Source organism: Panthera onca, chromosome D4 (assembly GCF_046562875.1).
Source record: "Panthera onca isolate mPanOnc1 chromosome D4, mPanOnc1 haplotype 2, whole genome shotgun sequence".
Taxonomy (NCBI): domain Eukaryota; kingdom Metazoa; phylum Chordata; class Mammalia; order Carnivora; family Felidae; genus Panthera; species Panthera onca.
In genome coordinates this window covers 26,674,048-26,690,673 of record NC_138351.1, presented here as the reverse complement: position 1 = coordinate 26,690,673, position 16,626 = coordinate 26,674,048, and the positions used below count along the sequence as shown (strand labels likewise).

The 16,626-nt window shown below is 43.6% G+C and overlaps 1 protein-coding gene across 2 annotated transcripts in view; it reads right to left on the bottom strand.

Moving 5' to 3' along the window:
• The window catches only part of NTRK2 (neurotrophic receptor tyrosine kinase 2), a 335,421-nt gene that overhangs the window by 73,060 nt on the left and 245,735 nt on the right, over positions 1–16,626 (bottom strand). For both annotated transcript variants that reach the window (XM_060609946.3, XM_060609944.3), the window contains exon 14: positions 13,213–13,343. In XM_060609946.3, the coding sequence (XP_060465929.1) occupies positions 13,213–13,343 (131 nt within the window). The remainder of the gene's footprint in view (positions 1–13,212; positions 13,344–16,626) is intronic.

Genomic DNA, 16,626 nt, shown 5'->3' with positions numbered 1-16,626 from the left:
ACACAGGGGCCTCTAAGTGAAGGATCTTGATGTGGAGGGATTATCCAAGTAGGCTCAATGTCATTCCAAACAAGGGTTCCTGGGTGAGAAGGGTGGGAGAGTCAGGAGAGAGAAGGTGTAAGGTAGGAGCAGAGGTCAGGCAGTACAGAAGGTGCTACACTGTTGGCTTTGAGGGTAGAAGAAGGGGCCACAAGCTAAGGAATGAAGGTGGCCTCTAAAACCTGGAAAAAGCCAGGAAACGTTTTCTACCCTGGAGCCTCCAGAAGAAGCCAGTGCTGCTGACATCTTCCCTTTAGCTTTAACAAAACTGATTTTGGATGTCTGACCATCAAAACAGTGAGAGAAATTATTTGGGTTGCTTTAGCCACTCCGTTTGTAGTAATTTGTGACAGCAGCCACAGTTAAGGGACAGGGAGAAGGGATGGCCAGAGGACTCCTCCTGGTAGAGGTGGCATGTGGGTATGTGAATCCTTTTTTCCAGAGACTTCCATCTGTCTTTATTGGTGTTAGAGGGCAAATGTGAACATCCATAGTCACTCGGGAACAGAATGAAAGCATGTCACCTGCCAGATGTATACCACACACTGCGTCAGGGTCAATGAGCACTGCCAGGCTTCTGGTGGTCATGTCGTGTGTTACAGCTCATTGCTGCCTTGACTCTGCTCTCCTGGGTGGGAGATACTCCTGACCTGGGCAACTTCTAGACCTTGGAATGTGCCACAAGTCAAGTTCCTGAGGGAAAGACTCTGGGATAGAAGTTAGCAGCCAAGACATTCGTTGGGGCATGCTCTTGGGATTAGCACCTGCTGGGAGGGATTGGGCACCGGGGGAGTGGAGCTGTGTCTCACCACTCCCCCACAAGGCCTATGGGATGACCCTTCAGAGCTGTCCTGAGTTTCAGCCAAAGGGGCTGGGCCTTTGTAGCTTTGTATCAGTCAGCCATCAGATGGAGGCCACTGGGAAGGGAGTGTGATCTTGAGTGGCCTTTCTGAGCCCCCGCAGGCTGCTGGTAGCTGAGGACTGACTGAGGCTTCCTAGCAAGTGAGGGAGCAAATCCTTCATTCCCAAAGGGGGTCAGGAGGCTCGTCATCGAGTCTGCCACACGATGACTTTGCAATATGTAATTTACCATGCCCAGGGCTGCTCTCCCAAGCAGGGAAAGCACAGGAGGGCACCGATGAATATGCAGGGTCTGCTTCATATCAGCGACAAGAGAACATTAAGATGACAGAGGCAACAGCAAGATCACAAAGTCTTTTCTGCTACAATCCGTATAGAATCTAGTGTTTTCACGAACTGCCTTTAGCAGGATTTGAAGCTTTCTTCCCATTGCTGACCTGACCCAAGGAGACAGAAATTATACCTACAGTTTTCATTAGGCTACAGGCAATTACGTCTTATGCCAAAGCCTGGAGGTACCGACTGAAAAAAGGGTCTGGTGGTGGGGTTCCCCCATTCTCACATTAGAATGTGGTTTTCCAAAAAGCATCCCTTAAGAGCACCTGCTTTGAAAAGTGAGCTGATTTGGGCCAGCAAGTAGTCAGAGAAGCCATAAAATTTTGGTAGGGCTGTTGCCATGGAAACCGCACATTTCTTCATTTAATAACAAAATGAACAGAGGCTGAAAGCCTGTGTTTTGGGGCTCTGCTTCCTCGAAGCTCCAGAAACTGGGCTTGTCCCCATCCAAACTAAGCCTCCTCATGGGAGGCATGAAGTGCTTATCTTCACGACCTGTTTAGGTTCGTTTTATCTGTGGGCCTGCTTTTTAGGTGTTTTTTAATCCAACCAGTGTTTTGGTCTGCCTAACTTCTAGGTAGAAAAATAAATCACAGTTAGGGCAAGAAGATGGACACAGAGGACGTGGACGTTGCCATTGCCTGGGAGCAAAATACACACATCGGAACGTCTCCTGCACTTGGACTTGCATTATGGTTTTGGGTACGTGTCTGTCTCCACTGCTTCTGCTGACAACAGAATCCAACATTGGGCAAATAAAAGAACCCTGGACCCACGAGATCTGTGCAAGCTAGAGATGAGAGAGCACTGGAAAGGGCTGAAAAGTGGACGTTCATGTGGAAAGGTGGCGAGTGAGCCCGAGTACATGTAGAGAAAGCAGGGACGAGAATGTAAGGATGAGGAGGAGACTTCCCAATGCCTTCTCTCCTGGAGGGCTGGCCCCAAGCGGTTGTGTTCTCCTTCTGGTCAAAAGACAGATCCTCACAGGGCACCTGGGTGGTTCAGCCCGTTGGGCGTCCAACTCTTGATTTTGGCTCAGGCCATGATCTCATGGTTTGTGGGGTCAGGCCTCACATCTGGCTCTGCACTGGCAGTGCAGAGCCTGCTTGGGATTCTCTCTATCGCTCTCTGCCCCTCCCCTGCTTGCTCCCACTCACTCTCGCTCTCTCTCAAAATAAAGAAACAACAACAGAAAACCCCCACAAATGACAGATCCCCACAATAGTGGGACTCAAAAAGAAGGCATTCTAGCTTAGAATTAAAAAAAAAATCTGGGTTCAAATTCTGACTGCTCTGGATCTCTCTGAGCTCTGGTTTTATCCTTTGTGGAGTGAGGGGAACAATGTCATCTATTTCTCACAGTCACTGGGAGGACTGAGTGAGGTAGTGTAAGCTAAGAAGCCTCCGAGGGTCCCCGGTAGACAGTGATATTTGAAATCAAAACCACAACTAGGCCTGCATCTGATTTGCTCACATGAGGATGCAGGGAGGCCCAAAGATGCATGGATAAGGTACAGAGATGGCCCAATATGAGAACAGCGGTACCCCGGGCTGCCACCATTTCCCTCCAAAAGTCCTTTGAAGCCTGCGATGTCTTCTCAGAGATAAAGTCTCCTTACTCAGAGGCTGCCCTGTGTGATTGAGATTATTTCTAGGGCCTCAGCCCATCGTTAACAGTGAACTAGAGAAGACTACTGACCCCTTTAGGGCATTATCACAAGGCATGAAAAGATTCTTCATGTAATCTCTCTTCATAAGTTTTAGCTATGTACTGTTGATTCCAGAATGCTAGATTGTGTGTGTGTGTGTGTGTGTGTGTGTGTGTGTGTGTGTTTAAGAGAGAGAGAGAGAGAGACAGGGAGGGAGAGACAGGGAGAGAGTTAGGCAGTGGGGTAGAGGGTGGGATGGGAGAGAAAACAGAATTTTTGTTGGGGGGGGGCCCCAGACTAAAAGAGCTAATGAGCATCTCACATCTCCATTTCCCCAAGGTAATACACTATGGGAAGAGACTGTGCTCTTAGTGTAATGTCAGAAGCTGTGCTTCAGTAAAATTTTTGGATTTGAGAAAGATTTCACTATTCATGGGGTGAGTGCATCCTACAAACCTAGCTGCATCCTATGTGCCCATCCATTTTTGCATGTTGGGTCCCTTTTCTAAATTATGATTCAATCCTATTTTAAGAGATTCAGAAAATATGGCAGTAACAAGTTGGGCAAAATCATCTTCTGAATTTGGCACTCAGAGGGCAGAATTTTTCTCAGGGTGGAACCATAGCCAGACAGCAATCAGAAGCTGGAAAAATCCTGCTATCAACCCTATTTATAAAAATCATCTCTGTTTTAGTACCACGGCTGATTGTCATTTTACTCAATTAAAGGAGGCTTGGCTGGTTCCCCGAGTCCTTGGCAATGGACATGAGGTGGCAGCTTCCCTCACTGACAATTCCCTCCACTTAAGTTTCATTTTGACAGGCATATTTGCCCCATCAGTAAGCATTGCTATTTTCTTACTCCTGGTGTCTGCTTTGTAGCTTCATTCCTTCTTATTCCTGGTGAATTTCCTGACACTTCAAAAGCTACCATCCTTTCTGAAGACATTCTCAAGGGACAGGTCTCATCCAGAGCTACAGAGAGTTACTGCCTTGAGCACACACTGATTCAGAGTTGGAAGAACTGAGCAGCATGCAATAAACTTCAGCACAGAACTGAGAAACTAGCGAAGGCAAAATGGAGGTAAGGGGGAAAAAAACAAAAGGAAAATTAGCATTCATCACAAATGCTTCCATGAAATATTAACGCTAACTAACTGGAAGCTCGGAGGAGAGGAGAGAAAGCTTATTTGAAATCATTGGTGTGATTGGATGTGGTAGGATGTGACAAACGATCATTGCATTTCAAAGTACAGGTGGCTTAGGAAACACAAGCTTGTGTCCTTGTTTTCAACACTAATCTCATATTCTTCTCCTATAATATGTAACATCATAGAAACAAAGTTAAGGTGAAGTATAAAAACAAAGAGATTATTATGGTAGGACTTCATTATGCCCAATGCCTATTACCATGCTTAAAATATGGAGGGCAGGGAGTTAACTCCCATATGAAACAACTAAGATGCATGAGAATGTCTGTCAACATGCCTAAGTTCTTCCGGGTCAGGATAATTTATTGCATCGAGCTCTGCTGATAATGGAGACTGTTGACCTTTCCGATACCTCTTAGACCTGTACTATTCAATATGGTAGCCAACAACTACATGTGGCTGGTGGTCTTTTGAACTCTGGCTGATCCAAATTGAGATGTACTGTAAGTATAAAATACACACCAGGTTTTGAAAACTGGCAGTGTATAAAATATCTCATTAATATTTTTATATTAATAGTATGTTAAAATGATATCTTAGATATGTTGAGTTAAATAAAACATATGAATACAGTTACTTTCATCTGTTTCATTTTACTTTTTAATGTGCATACTAGGAAATTTAAAAATGCAAATGTGACTTGGATTTGTGGCTCACATTATACTTCTGTTAGATAGCACTGTTCCATAAAAGCCATCTCAAAAGACTATCAACGGGTCAACCTGCCTCTTGCAACTGTTGGAAAACAACAGTAAACTGAAATAGAATTAAGGCAGACACCCTTCTTATAAGGTTCTTACAGGCAACAATTAGCCAAGGATTTAGAGTAAGCTGTAGTCACGATACTGTGTGATTCTTCTAACTTACAGGGTCTTCTCTAAAGAAAGGCAGAGGAAATTTTTATCAAATTCTTACAAAAGTGAATTTTGGAAGACTATGTTTTAATAAATTCAGAGATAGGAAGAGCTTTATAGAAATAAGATCTTAAAAATTAAGGAGAGTGCAGTGTGCCTGGGTGGCTTTGTCAGTTAAGTGTCCAACTCTTGGTTTTGGCTCAGGTCATGATCTCCCAGTTTGTGAGCTCAAGCCCCATGTTGGGCCCTGTCCTGACAGTGTGTGGAGCCTGCTTGAAATTCTCTCTCTCCCTCTCTCTCTTTGTCCCTTCTCCACTCATGCTCTCTTTCTTTCTAAATAAATAAATACATAAATAAGTAAATAAGTAAACTGAAAAAAAAAAAAAACTAAGCAGAGTCCAATAGGTGGCTTGCCTACATTAAGGCAATGAAAACTAATTAAATGATTATATGAAAATGAAATTGATCACACTCAGTGCTTACTATGTACTAGAAACCAACACCTGTGTATATCAACTCAATCATATGTAACTGGCCTTTGCAAGGACTTTAATTATGTACCAAGTGACAGCTTCAAATACAAGATTCATAGCCAGGGTGTTGATTGCTGCTATCTTTATTTTCACAGCCATGCTGACTCTTATGGTTCAGAATCTAACAAGTTGACCATCCAATGGGAAACACAAGGCCAAGTCCTAATTCACACACTTTAAAATGTTTACAATCATTTGGGTACTGAAATTGATGGTTTATGCGTGCATATCACATCAAGTTGCATATTACAAATGCTAAGTCTTTGGAAGACATCAAACTAATTCATAGCAACAGTCATATTAGAAAAATATTGACTCAAAGGAATGAATCAGAAGTTGTCCTCCAGCATGGGCAGCTGCAATATATTTACCAGCTTTAAATACAATTAAAAATTGGAGCCAATTGCACTAAACTTGCTGATGGATCATGGAAGACCAAGACTCAATTGACAGTTGGCTTATCATGTTAAAGTCAATTAAAAAGCGGGGCAGTCAATTAAAAAGTGAGGCACAGATTCCAGAGATACAGAAGTGTGAAATGAAGCCTCCAGCTATGTTGAATACCAGATGAGTCCTCATTCCAGTGAAATGCACTGTTTTGGGCTTAGCATGTCTGAGAAGATGGGGATAAATTGTAGACAAGCCAGAAAATAGGGTTAACAAGACAACTTAACAAGACAAAAAACAGATCTCTTGTCAAAGGTTAAAAGTTGAAGTTACTGGAAAGGGGACACTGGTGGAGCAACTTAATCACCGGGGCCCTGACTCAATACAAGAGGGACCCTCACCAGGCAAATGTTGCTCTCAATCCTATGCTGTATGGGAGTGCACACATTTCTCACACAGCCCTCACCCCCCCCACCCCCCCCCCCGACACACATCACAGATACACACGTGCACACACCCACCCACATGTGCCAGGAAAGAATGGCCTTACACTAAAGTACAGTAGAAATCTATTAAACAATGTCTGGACCATAAAGACGATGGAGCCTTTTAATAAGCCACCATTAAAAGTTCTACAACTTCTATTACTAGAGACTTGTCAAGATGGAATTGATAGCACTTTCTGCAACATTCTGTCCTGTTAAGGCATACAAACTCTTTTTATAGGGCAGCGCTGACAGATGTTCTCTTAAATATACTAATCTTGTCATCTTCCATTTCCATGATGTGGGAACAAGGATTCCGTGTGCAGTGGGGAGAAAGTGCAGGAAGAGGGAGGAATGGGAGGCAAACCTCATGATTTATCGCATGTGAGGACTGATACGGTGACTGCCACAAAAACAAAACAAAGCAAAACAAAACAAAACAAAAAAACAAAACTAAAATGAAAGAAAGCAAGAAAATAGCCACATGCCTTAGAGATAAACGTGCCTGGGTAGAGCGCTTGAACTGATGAACTCTCGATGTCCTTTCTTGTCTATGAATTGTTTCACTCTTCTAGAATGGGAGGGAATGAGCTTTCCTTTTTGAGCCCTTATTCTGCCCTATACATATTCTGAGATAATTGGCTCTAGTTGCTTCTTCCCCACAGATGGCCTCATCTGTGCCATGTGACCACCTTGGATAGTTGGTCCACAGGTAGGTGGCCTGGCATGAAGACAGAACAGAGCAACTGAACACACAGTATTTTCCTTCTTGAGCAATCTGCATTGGGGGGGGGGGGGGGGAGCACAGAGACTACGTGAGCAGCAGTTGGCCCTGAAGCAGAAGTCAAATGTTAGGAAGCAGCAGAGGCAAGAGATAGCTATACTCCATCAGCAGGGAAGCCTGGAGGACAGTCCCTGGCGTCTCCTGCTGAGAAGATAAATAGGGCACAGTCACAAGGGCCACCTCAGATCCAGAGTGAGGTTTTAGATCCCAACTGTTCTAGCAGTGAGGCCTAGCTGTCCTGTAGTTCCTATTTGAGTTGGTCATATTCCTTTTTTTTTTTTTTTTCTTCTCAGACTTTTACCCCTTTCTTCAGGGATAGAATCTCTCATATTCTTTCAGGGAAGCATGGTTCCCCACATACAGTCCATGTGTGTTGTGCAGAGTTGACCCACCATCCATTTGCAAGAATATGTACGTGACCCAGTCCTGGATATTCAGACTATTATGCAGAGAGTCAGAGGACTTGGTGACCCAACTCAAGACAACTAGCCAGTAGGAAGTTGGCCCTTGGACTGTTGTGTAATTGTTGGGGAAGAGGAGCTCTCTTTTGGGTTGCTGGATGGCAGGATCCAAGCCCAGAGCTGTTGCTTAGATAGCTCACCACAGTGTGGGGAGAACTTGCCTGGTCAATACAGAGGAAATACAGTCAATACAGAGGAAAGCAGACGGTCAATACAGAGGAAAGCAGACCCGAGAGATAGAGACAGGGAGAACTGATTTCCTGGATCCACCAGTCCCTGAAGCAAGGATACCAGTAGCTTGAACAAATAAATTTCCTTTTCTTCTTAAACCAGCTTGAGTTAGGTTTCCAATGAGCAGTCTACTGCTCTTCTCCTCAAAACCGATTGTGATGTTTTGTTAACATTCATTCCAGAATCCAGTTTTCTTTATTTCTGCCTATTTCCTTGAATTACGTTTCTACTGGGAAAACAAGAAAAGTATCTGTCGACCTTACACGCAAATGAGCACAACTAGCACATACCTTTGTGTTACTTGATAAGTGGCACTGTGTTGAATTTCTTCAACTTGGTCTACCAGGGCATGTGCAAAATTCAGTCAGTAAGAGTGTGGTACATGGTAAGCATCATACTGACGGGGAGGCCTGAGTTTTAGTCCTACGTCTGACGTTAAGTGACCTTGGTCAAGCTATGTGACCTTGGATGAGTCATTCATCTTCTCTGGGTTCCCGTTTCTTCCCTCACAAAAGGTGGGAGTTAAGCTAAAGAACATCAGCTAATAGTTCTATATATCTGCATAGTGGTTCAATCATTTCTAAAATGAGTTCTCATTAGATTACACTATCCTCTATATATCATCTTTACAGTGCCTCTCAGCTAAAAGTTCTATGATTATCAGTAGCTCATCAGATCATTTCCTTACCTAGAAACGTCAACTGCAGACTCTTCACTTTTTCAAAGGCTATTTTTTCTATAGTTTATCTGTCCACCCGTCTATCCTTTTGTTCACTCAACAAGCACTGATTCCATGTTACTAGATATTAGACAATGTGCTAAAAAGCATGGTTCTCGCCCTCAAAAATACCGCGCTAACGGAGGAGACCCACAATCTTGCCATTGATTAACTAAGCCCGCGGGTACATATAGAATGCACAACCTTGACAAATGCTGTGAAGGACAAGGGCAGATGCCTTACTAGCATGTAATAGGGAGGTCTGACTTAGCTGGGGGAGCAGGCAAGGGAATGTATCTCCAAAGAGGAGCAACCTGAGCGGAGAGCTGATGGATTAATGGGAGCTGTGTGCATCGAGGGGGCGAGGTAGGGCTCTCCAGACACAGGAATGGAAAAACATGCTGGATGTGACTTTGGGGCTGCCGAACGGTAGTGTGCCAGAGGGCTTATCAGTCAACTCTTCCAAAACCCTTGGTGAAGAAAATCATCCTTATTTCCTCTGTTAACAAGAAGATATTCAGAAACATGAAATGCAAAAATCCCAAAGGAAGTGCCTGCTGAAGTCAGATTCCGTCCTTTCTAGTCTCAAATGTTCCTGTGCTGGTGCCTCTCACTCACTTTAACTTACCCCTCAAGGAAGTCACTCCACTTCCCTGGGTCTTGGCTTTCTCATCTATAAAACATGAGGCTTGGGTTCTGTAGGATTTCTAAAGTCTCTCTCGTGTGCAGCATTTTATGTTTCTGGAAATACACCTGAGTTAGTGGAGAGGGGGAGGAGAGGCCATGAATCCTACAAAGCGCACTTGTGGCTATGTTTAAAAAATAAAAATCCGCATGCATTCATAGTACAAGAAAATGTTGTAGGCATTGTAGCTATTGAAATGCAGGTTGGAGAGAGCCAAAAATAGCTAACGCACCCACAGCTAATGCAGGGAAACTGCCATGAAGCGTTTCCTTGGCAATTGAGTTACTTAAAGGTAAAGTAACTCATTCTGATCAAAGACTGGTTTCTCTGCTTCTCATTCTCTTTATGGGCTCTTCAATTGTAATACAGTGTAAAGAGGAAAAAAAAAATAATTGTCAAATCTATTTCACTAAAAAACAAAGGTCATCCAAAAATATCAAGAAAAGGTCAATCTGGTTGGCTCCAAACAAGCAGATACTCTAAAGGGAGAGGCACGCTCAGCCCTCCTGCACCCTCGAATGCCCTACACATGCCTTAGGATCACTTCCGTCTCAAATCGGTTCCGTGGATCCCTCCAGTTCTGAAATCACTTGGGGCAGGCGACGCCAGAATTTACAGGAAACTGACATCTGTCAGTCTGAATGCAAAGTCTTGGATTTCAAACCAGTCAGCTCCTTCTAGAGAAAGAAAAAGGACAATAGCTGCAATTTCTTAGCATACATAATCAATGCTGCCGGGGTTGCTAGGCAACGGGCAGAAAGCCTGTCAAACATCCCTGGGTGCCTCCAATGGGAGAGAAGCAGCTCCCGCAGCCACTCCTCAGAGATGACAGTCTGTGCAGGCCCCGGAAGCTGCATTCAGCTTGTCTCATTCCTTAAAAATTCGCTTTCCTGTGGTTAGGGCCGGAACCATAGACGTTTTCCTCCCAGGCTCCTGGGATAGTCTTTGAACACGCTTTCAATTGGCCAGCTCGCAGCCCTAAAATTGAGCAGGTTGGGCTGGAGACAGCAGCTTTGTAAAAGGCCCATGTGCTATTCTGATCCATTCATCCGGAGCCTGTAGAAGATCTGACTCCTTCCTTGTGAGGTTGCAGCCTGCGGATCCCGGAAAATTAACCTGGGCATCCTCTCTGAAGCTTGAAGTCATTCCAGCGAACATAAACAAAGCCTTTGATTTCAACAAAGCTGCACATGCAAGATCACTGAGATGAGACTTCTTAGGTGTGCGACCTTGAAATTGGAACTGCATTTTTGAGCTGCAGGCATTTTGTCCTCTCTGCTTGAAACAACAGTTGCATTTGAATTTCAAAAAGAAGGACCTGGCAGAGGAGGAGTCAGGATTTGATAAAAGGGAAAAATCCAAGTTTTTGTTCCTTGGCTTGTCTCTTGTTTGTTTGTTTGCTTGTTTTTAGCGGTGTTAATTAACAAGCACTCTTCATAGGTCATTCATTTGCGAACTTATTTGGCAAAGCCAGGGTGTCTATGAGGACTAGGTCCTGGGTCTAGGTCAGAGGTGGGATTAGGGCTGTGACTGTGATTCAAACCGGAGAAGCCTCACTGACAGTAGCCAAGGGAGATGTGACCACGTGGAAGCATGCCCCACTGGCTCCACACAGCTGATGCCGGCTGATCTTTCATCATTACCAGCCCAAGCCCTGAAACCTTATTTTGGCATGTGTTGGGAAGGAAATGTAACCCAAGAGCTGAGGGTGCCCTGGATTTAGCCATCCAACACCCTCTCTTCAAGGGCATTCAAAGAAATACAGCGAAGTAGGCAGAGAATAAGAAATGATACCAAAAAGAAAAGCTATACCCACTGAGAAATTTCTCTCTATCTGGCCGAGGTCCCTCAGCTACTCCTACACAATCATCTAGGATTCTCTAATTTCCCAGAATGTTCATACATTCAAAGAGTCTCACCTTGTGACCTCAAGAATCTGAATTCAGAATCTGATGGGCTGACTTAGTTCCCTGGGCGGTCTCCAAATATCAGTGGGAGGAAACATGAGCCCAGAACACAAATCCATGGTCTTCAGTGTCTTTGTGTATAACTCACGACTAGATTAGGATCAGCTCTTCCCTAAGCTTTTTCCAGCTCTCGTGTTTTATCAGTCTACGAATCTACAAAAATAGAGGCACCTCTTGGTCCCATTTATCCTAAGGGGGAAAAAAGAGCGGCAGAAGAGAGCAGAGCCTGCAGATATAACCCTGCCAAATGTTCTGAACATTCTGTGCTTTAAAAAATAACAAACTTTTGGGGTAAAGGAAAGAAAAGAGGAAGCAATCGCAACAGCAGGAATTAAACCCCTGCCCCCCCACCCCCGCCCCCAGAATCAGAGCAGGATTCTTATTTTACACCTTCTACCCTACTTGACCTCACATCTTTCTAGCATCGCCTTCCTGTTTCCTCTCCTCTGGCTCCTTTTCCCCCCTTCCATTTGCTTAACTTAGTATGATGTTTATTGACACTACATTTACCCTCCCTAGAAAATTCTGTTCTTTATTCGCTTTATTTTTATTTTATTATTATGTGTATTTATTTTGAGAGAGAGAGAGAGACAGAGTGCGAGCGGGTGGGAGGGGGCAGAGAGAGAGGGAGACACAGAATCTGAAGCAGGCTCCAGGCACAGAGCTGTCAGCACAGAGCCCCATGCTGGGCTCGAACCCACAAGCCGTGAGATCATGACCCGAGACAAGTTCCGATGCTCAACCAAATGGGCCACCATGTCCTTTATTCACTTTAAAATGCAGCTTTTAAATGTGAGCGTCTAAGAGCATCCACTCATGTTGGTTACTTTGGAAGATAAAGAAAGCAAATGCACTGTTTTTTCCTTTGGATGAGTTTTAACAGAAACTGTGTTTAATCTGCAGGATGAGAAAGTTCAAGAAGAATTTTACCTCTCTCCTCAGTGACCTATTCTGTATATACCAGAGTATTTTAATGCTAAGTACAACAGTAATGGAATATACATCTGATTTTTTTAAACATGAAAGGTTGTCCTGATTATAACCAGTAAACAAACGCCACTCATGTAAACATTCTGTGTTTGGCAGAAACAAACAAAACCCAGTCATCTTCTGTTAAGCCAAGAAGTTGCATTTTATTATGCGAGCCAAGTCTACATTCCTTTGCCACCTAATTCATTTAATAAATATATGCCTCTTTTAAGTGGTTTGCATATATTATTCAATACCGTGGTGAGTTGTTTTTTAAAATGTTGACAATGCATATGTAAGAGATACGCTCAAGTCTTTTGTGCTATTTTTGTTAATTCTTGTGTTTTAGAGAACTCAGTGGAACTTTTGTTCCCCTCCAGTAATATTTATCTTATTGAAGGCCAGGTCTCCTTTTTGAGTTTTGGGGGAAATGGCTAGAAGTAAGGACTTTCAGACTCTTTTATTTCAGTAAGACCTTGCATCTCCTAGGGTAGTGGAATTTACAAGAGACTCCATCCACCCCAGGATAGAGTCTTGCCCGCACTGTTTACAGTCCTGGGGCTCTGGGAACATTTGGGAGGGACAGGGTAAGGTATAACAGAAGACGTCAGCAGAGCAGAGGCTGAGAGGGCAAAGTGAACTCTGGTCTCCCTTCTAGAACCTTCACCACAGACAAGCTCCAGCTGAGCTTGGCATCAGCATCAAGCAATCTGAGGAGACAGATTGAGTCTCCAAGACTTAGCTGGTTGAATTCTGTTTGACCCTACCGACCTCCACCCAGAATTGAGTTAGCATTGACTTGTCAGAGTAGCCCAAAGCTATTCACAGCCTGGAGATGGACAGGTTGCCCCTGAGAAGAAGCTCAGACAGCTAGATGAGCCCCAAACACCCTTCCCGCTGTCCATTTAGGTACAGGAAATTCGAACACATCCACCATAGCAGACATAATCGGTTCCTGAATCGGCAAATACAAAATGACACAATGCGCTTCCACACGTTAGTGCGACAACAGATAATGAGACATTCTGGAGTGTTCTCTTACCTTCACTGCCACCAAGATCTTGTCCTGCTCAGGACAGAGGTTATAGCATTCAGCTAGGAAAACTTTTCCAAAGGCTCCTTCGCCTAGCTCCCTTTTCAGAACAATGTTATGTCGCTTGATGTGTTGAACAACTGGAAAACAAAGACAGAATGGAAATTGGAATCGAGGCACGTGGAGGCAAAGGCTGAGGGTGGGAGTCAGGGGCCTGCCTCCTGAGCGTGCAGGCCTGAGACTCTGCCCCTCTGCACTGGCAAACCAGAGGAGAAGCTCAGTATCCATCCTCACAGTCCACCCAAATGGCTGCAGGGACGTTGCACTGGCTTGCTTTCCAGGACTCAATGGTCATTTTTGATAGAAATCAAGTAGCGACCTCCTCGTTGGCTGCGGAATGTCATTAACGAGCTTCCCAGATTAGGAAAGGGGAGAGATGAGAAGGGATTGGACATTAATAGCAGGCCTCTCATAAGCCAGACACCTTGCATATACTTGTTAGTCATGTGTCTAGTGGGGAAAGGCAGAGAGAGAGCTAGGACTCCCTAATTCTTTGTTAAGACGCCTCAGACTCCTGAGGGAAAGAGGCTCAAAGGACACAAGGGGAAAAGGCAAGGTCTGGGCATTTCTAATTAAAGATTTGTCCCCGTCCCAGCTTTAGCCTCGTGCTGAGGTGGGCTAGACCATGGTTGAGACTCATTTCTCCTTCCAGAAATGTCTAGGCTGTGCTATGGCTGGCTTCCCCAGCCCATTCTAAGATCATGTCCCCAGTCTTGGTTATCCAATGCCAAGAAGAGATAAGAATAGATGCACGGTGGGAAGAGAGAATATTTCCCCCTCTAGTCTAGAGTGGAGCTGGCCCACATCAATTCGTCCATACACTTTCCCAAGAAACAAGGCAGGAGGCAGCCAAGGCTTTCTGGAAGCCCATCAGCTGCAAGGAGGGGAGCAGAGCAAAGCATTTCTCAGAAGAACAGAGCCAGTGGGAAGCCCCAAAGGAGACTCTGTGGAGGACAGAGCCGTAGTGGGAGTATGTGCCTCTTCACCCTGTCCATCAAATGTCGAACTTCTCAGCTCAAGGGTTCCACCAGCCCATTGGCCACCATTCTTTTCTGGAAGGCTCGTCCCTGAATGGCAGTATTAAAAAGAGATCGGGACGCCCTCTGGAGCTTGGAATGTCCAGCCAACAGTATTCTCTCATTTTTCTCGCACAGCCCTGGGAAGCAACCTTCTCTGCATTTTGTACACAGGGAAACTGAGCCTGCAGAAATTTCAGTGATTCACAGCATGGGAACAGAGAAGTTGAAGTTTGAATTCAGGTCTGAATCCAGAGTAAATGTTTTTTTTTTTTTTTTTTTCTTCCATACCACAGTTTCTTTTCCATTATAAATTGTGCTACACATGGCAAGAAAAATAGAATATATAAACAATAGAATAAAAAGTAAACATAATCTCCCAGCTTCCTTTCTGTTTAGTTCACCCTTCAAAGGTGAGTTCAAATTCTCACTTCCTGAGAGTTTCCAAGACCACTTTGACCACCGACGACCTCCTTCTCTGAATTCATATTATATCATGACTTGTGCTTAGTTGAATTCTGGCTTATGTCTTCCATTCATTTCATAACTGGAAACTCCCTGAGTTTAAAAGCAACCCTATCTATCTCCTATAGTCTTGTGCAATGTCTCAGGTGCTGAGCACACAGAAGATTTATTACTGTGGTTTAATTTGATGAACTTTCTTTAAAAGTCTTTTTTGGGGGGGCGGGCACCTGGGTGGCTCAGTCGGTTGAGCGTCCGACGTTGGCTCAGGTCATGATCTCACGGTTTGTGGGTTCGAGCCTCACGTCAGGCTCTGTGCTGACAGCTCAGGGCCTGGAGCCTTCTTTGGATTCTGTGTGTCCTTCTCTCTCTGCTCCTTCCCTGCTCACACTCTGTCTCTCACTCAAAAATAAATGAAGATTAAAAAAAATTTTTTTTGTCTTTTCTTTTAACTTGAATGTGAACTGCATTGTGAAAACACAAGAAAATATAAATCAAAATTCTGTAGTTGAAATAATAGTATTAAAATGAATGCCCATAAGCCCACCATCCCATTTAAGAAACAGACTATCACTAGTATGTTGAAAGCACCGCTCTACCACTGGGACTTTCTTGGTTGTATCCACTTCCCCACTCTCTTCTGGGGCCCAGTTACTACCCTGAATTTTGTGTTAATCATTTCCTCTACAGGTTTGCTACTAACGCTATATCCCTAATGAGATATGATGCAAGAATGTGTATTCTTCGCATCTTGCGTTTTTTACTCAACAACGCCCTGGAGATTGAGTTACATTGAGCTCCAGTATGTGTGCAGTAGTCATCCTTTTGCTTTTACTGCTTTATAATATTCTGTGAAAGGACTATACCGCCATTTATTTATTCATTCTCTGTTGATGGATATGCTCTACAGTTTCTTTTTAGACACAATTTGATATAAAATGCAAGAGGTGATTAAGGTTTTGCCTTAATAGGATTTTTCCCCCGATAATTCATGTGGTTTGGAGCAATGATGGCTTCCGTGGGCCTCTGGGAACTCAGGGTGATAAAAATCAAAAGGTCTTTTATGAGCAACAATATTAATGAATATAAGAATGTATATTACTTTCTCATGCTCCAGTAGCAACGGCTGAATTTAAGAGAAGAGAAATGTGTTCATTAGGTAGAGTGCCCATATAAAGAGACAAATGTTAATTCTTGCAGAGAATTAGCTGCCATATTTAAATCTAATATTTAACTCCGCGGTGGTCACATGTTCAGTGGGAATTAAATTGCCACTTGATTTATTTTCATCATGTCAAGGCAAGTATTTAACTTCTTTTCGTTTTTGATTTACACTTAAAAAAAATTTCAGATAGGAGAAGAAATCGGTGGGAAATAAGTTTAAGTTTTTAAAGCTATGGGTAAAGCCACATTTCCATCACCTTCAAAACTAAAATTGATGAGACCAGTTTTCCTATACTGACCTTGAAAGCAGTAAGTGCATCTTTTCGTTCAGAAATGGGCTATTTTGCATTAATTTTCTCTGTTGGTTTGGGACACAATAGATTATACGAAGGGTGGCCTTTTGCCAATGTATTCCCTCTCAACCAAATTTCTCTCTTAGAAGACTAGAAGCCACTCAGAAGCACAGGTAACACTTTTGTGTTTGTATTTACATTCCTGACGGGGCCTTACAGCGTTTTGCATACAGTTGGTACAATAAAAATATTTATTGAAAAAATGTATCAAACGGTAATAACAGCCACAGATAAATGCTATTTAATCATATCATTTCAGTTAACTGACAACAATCCTATAGGCCATAAAGCAGCCAAATTCTCAGAGGTCAGGGGTGGAGAGAATAACTAACCTGCAGCTCTCCTTTCACTGACCTAAGAATTTCTTC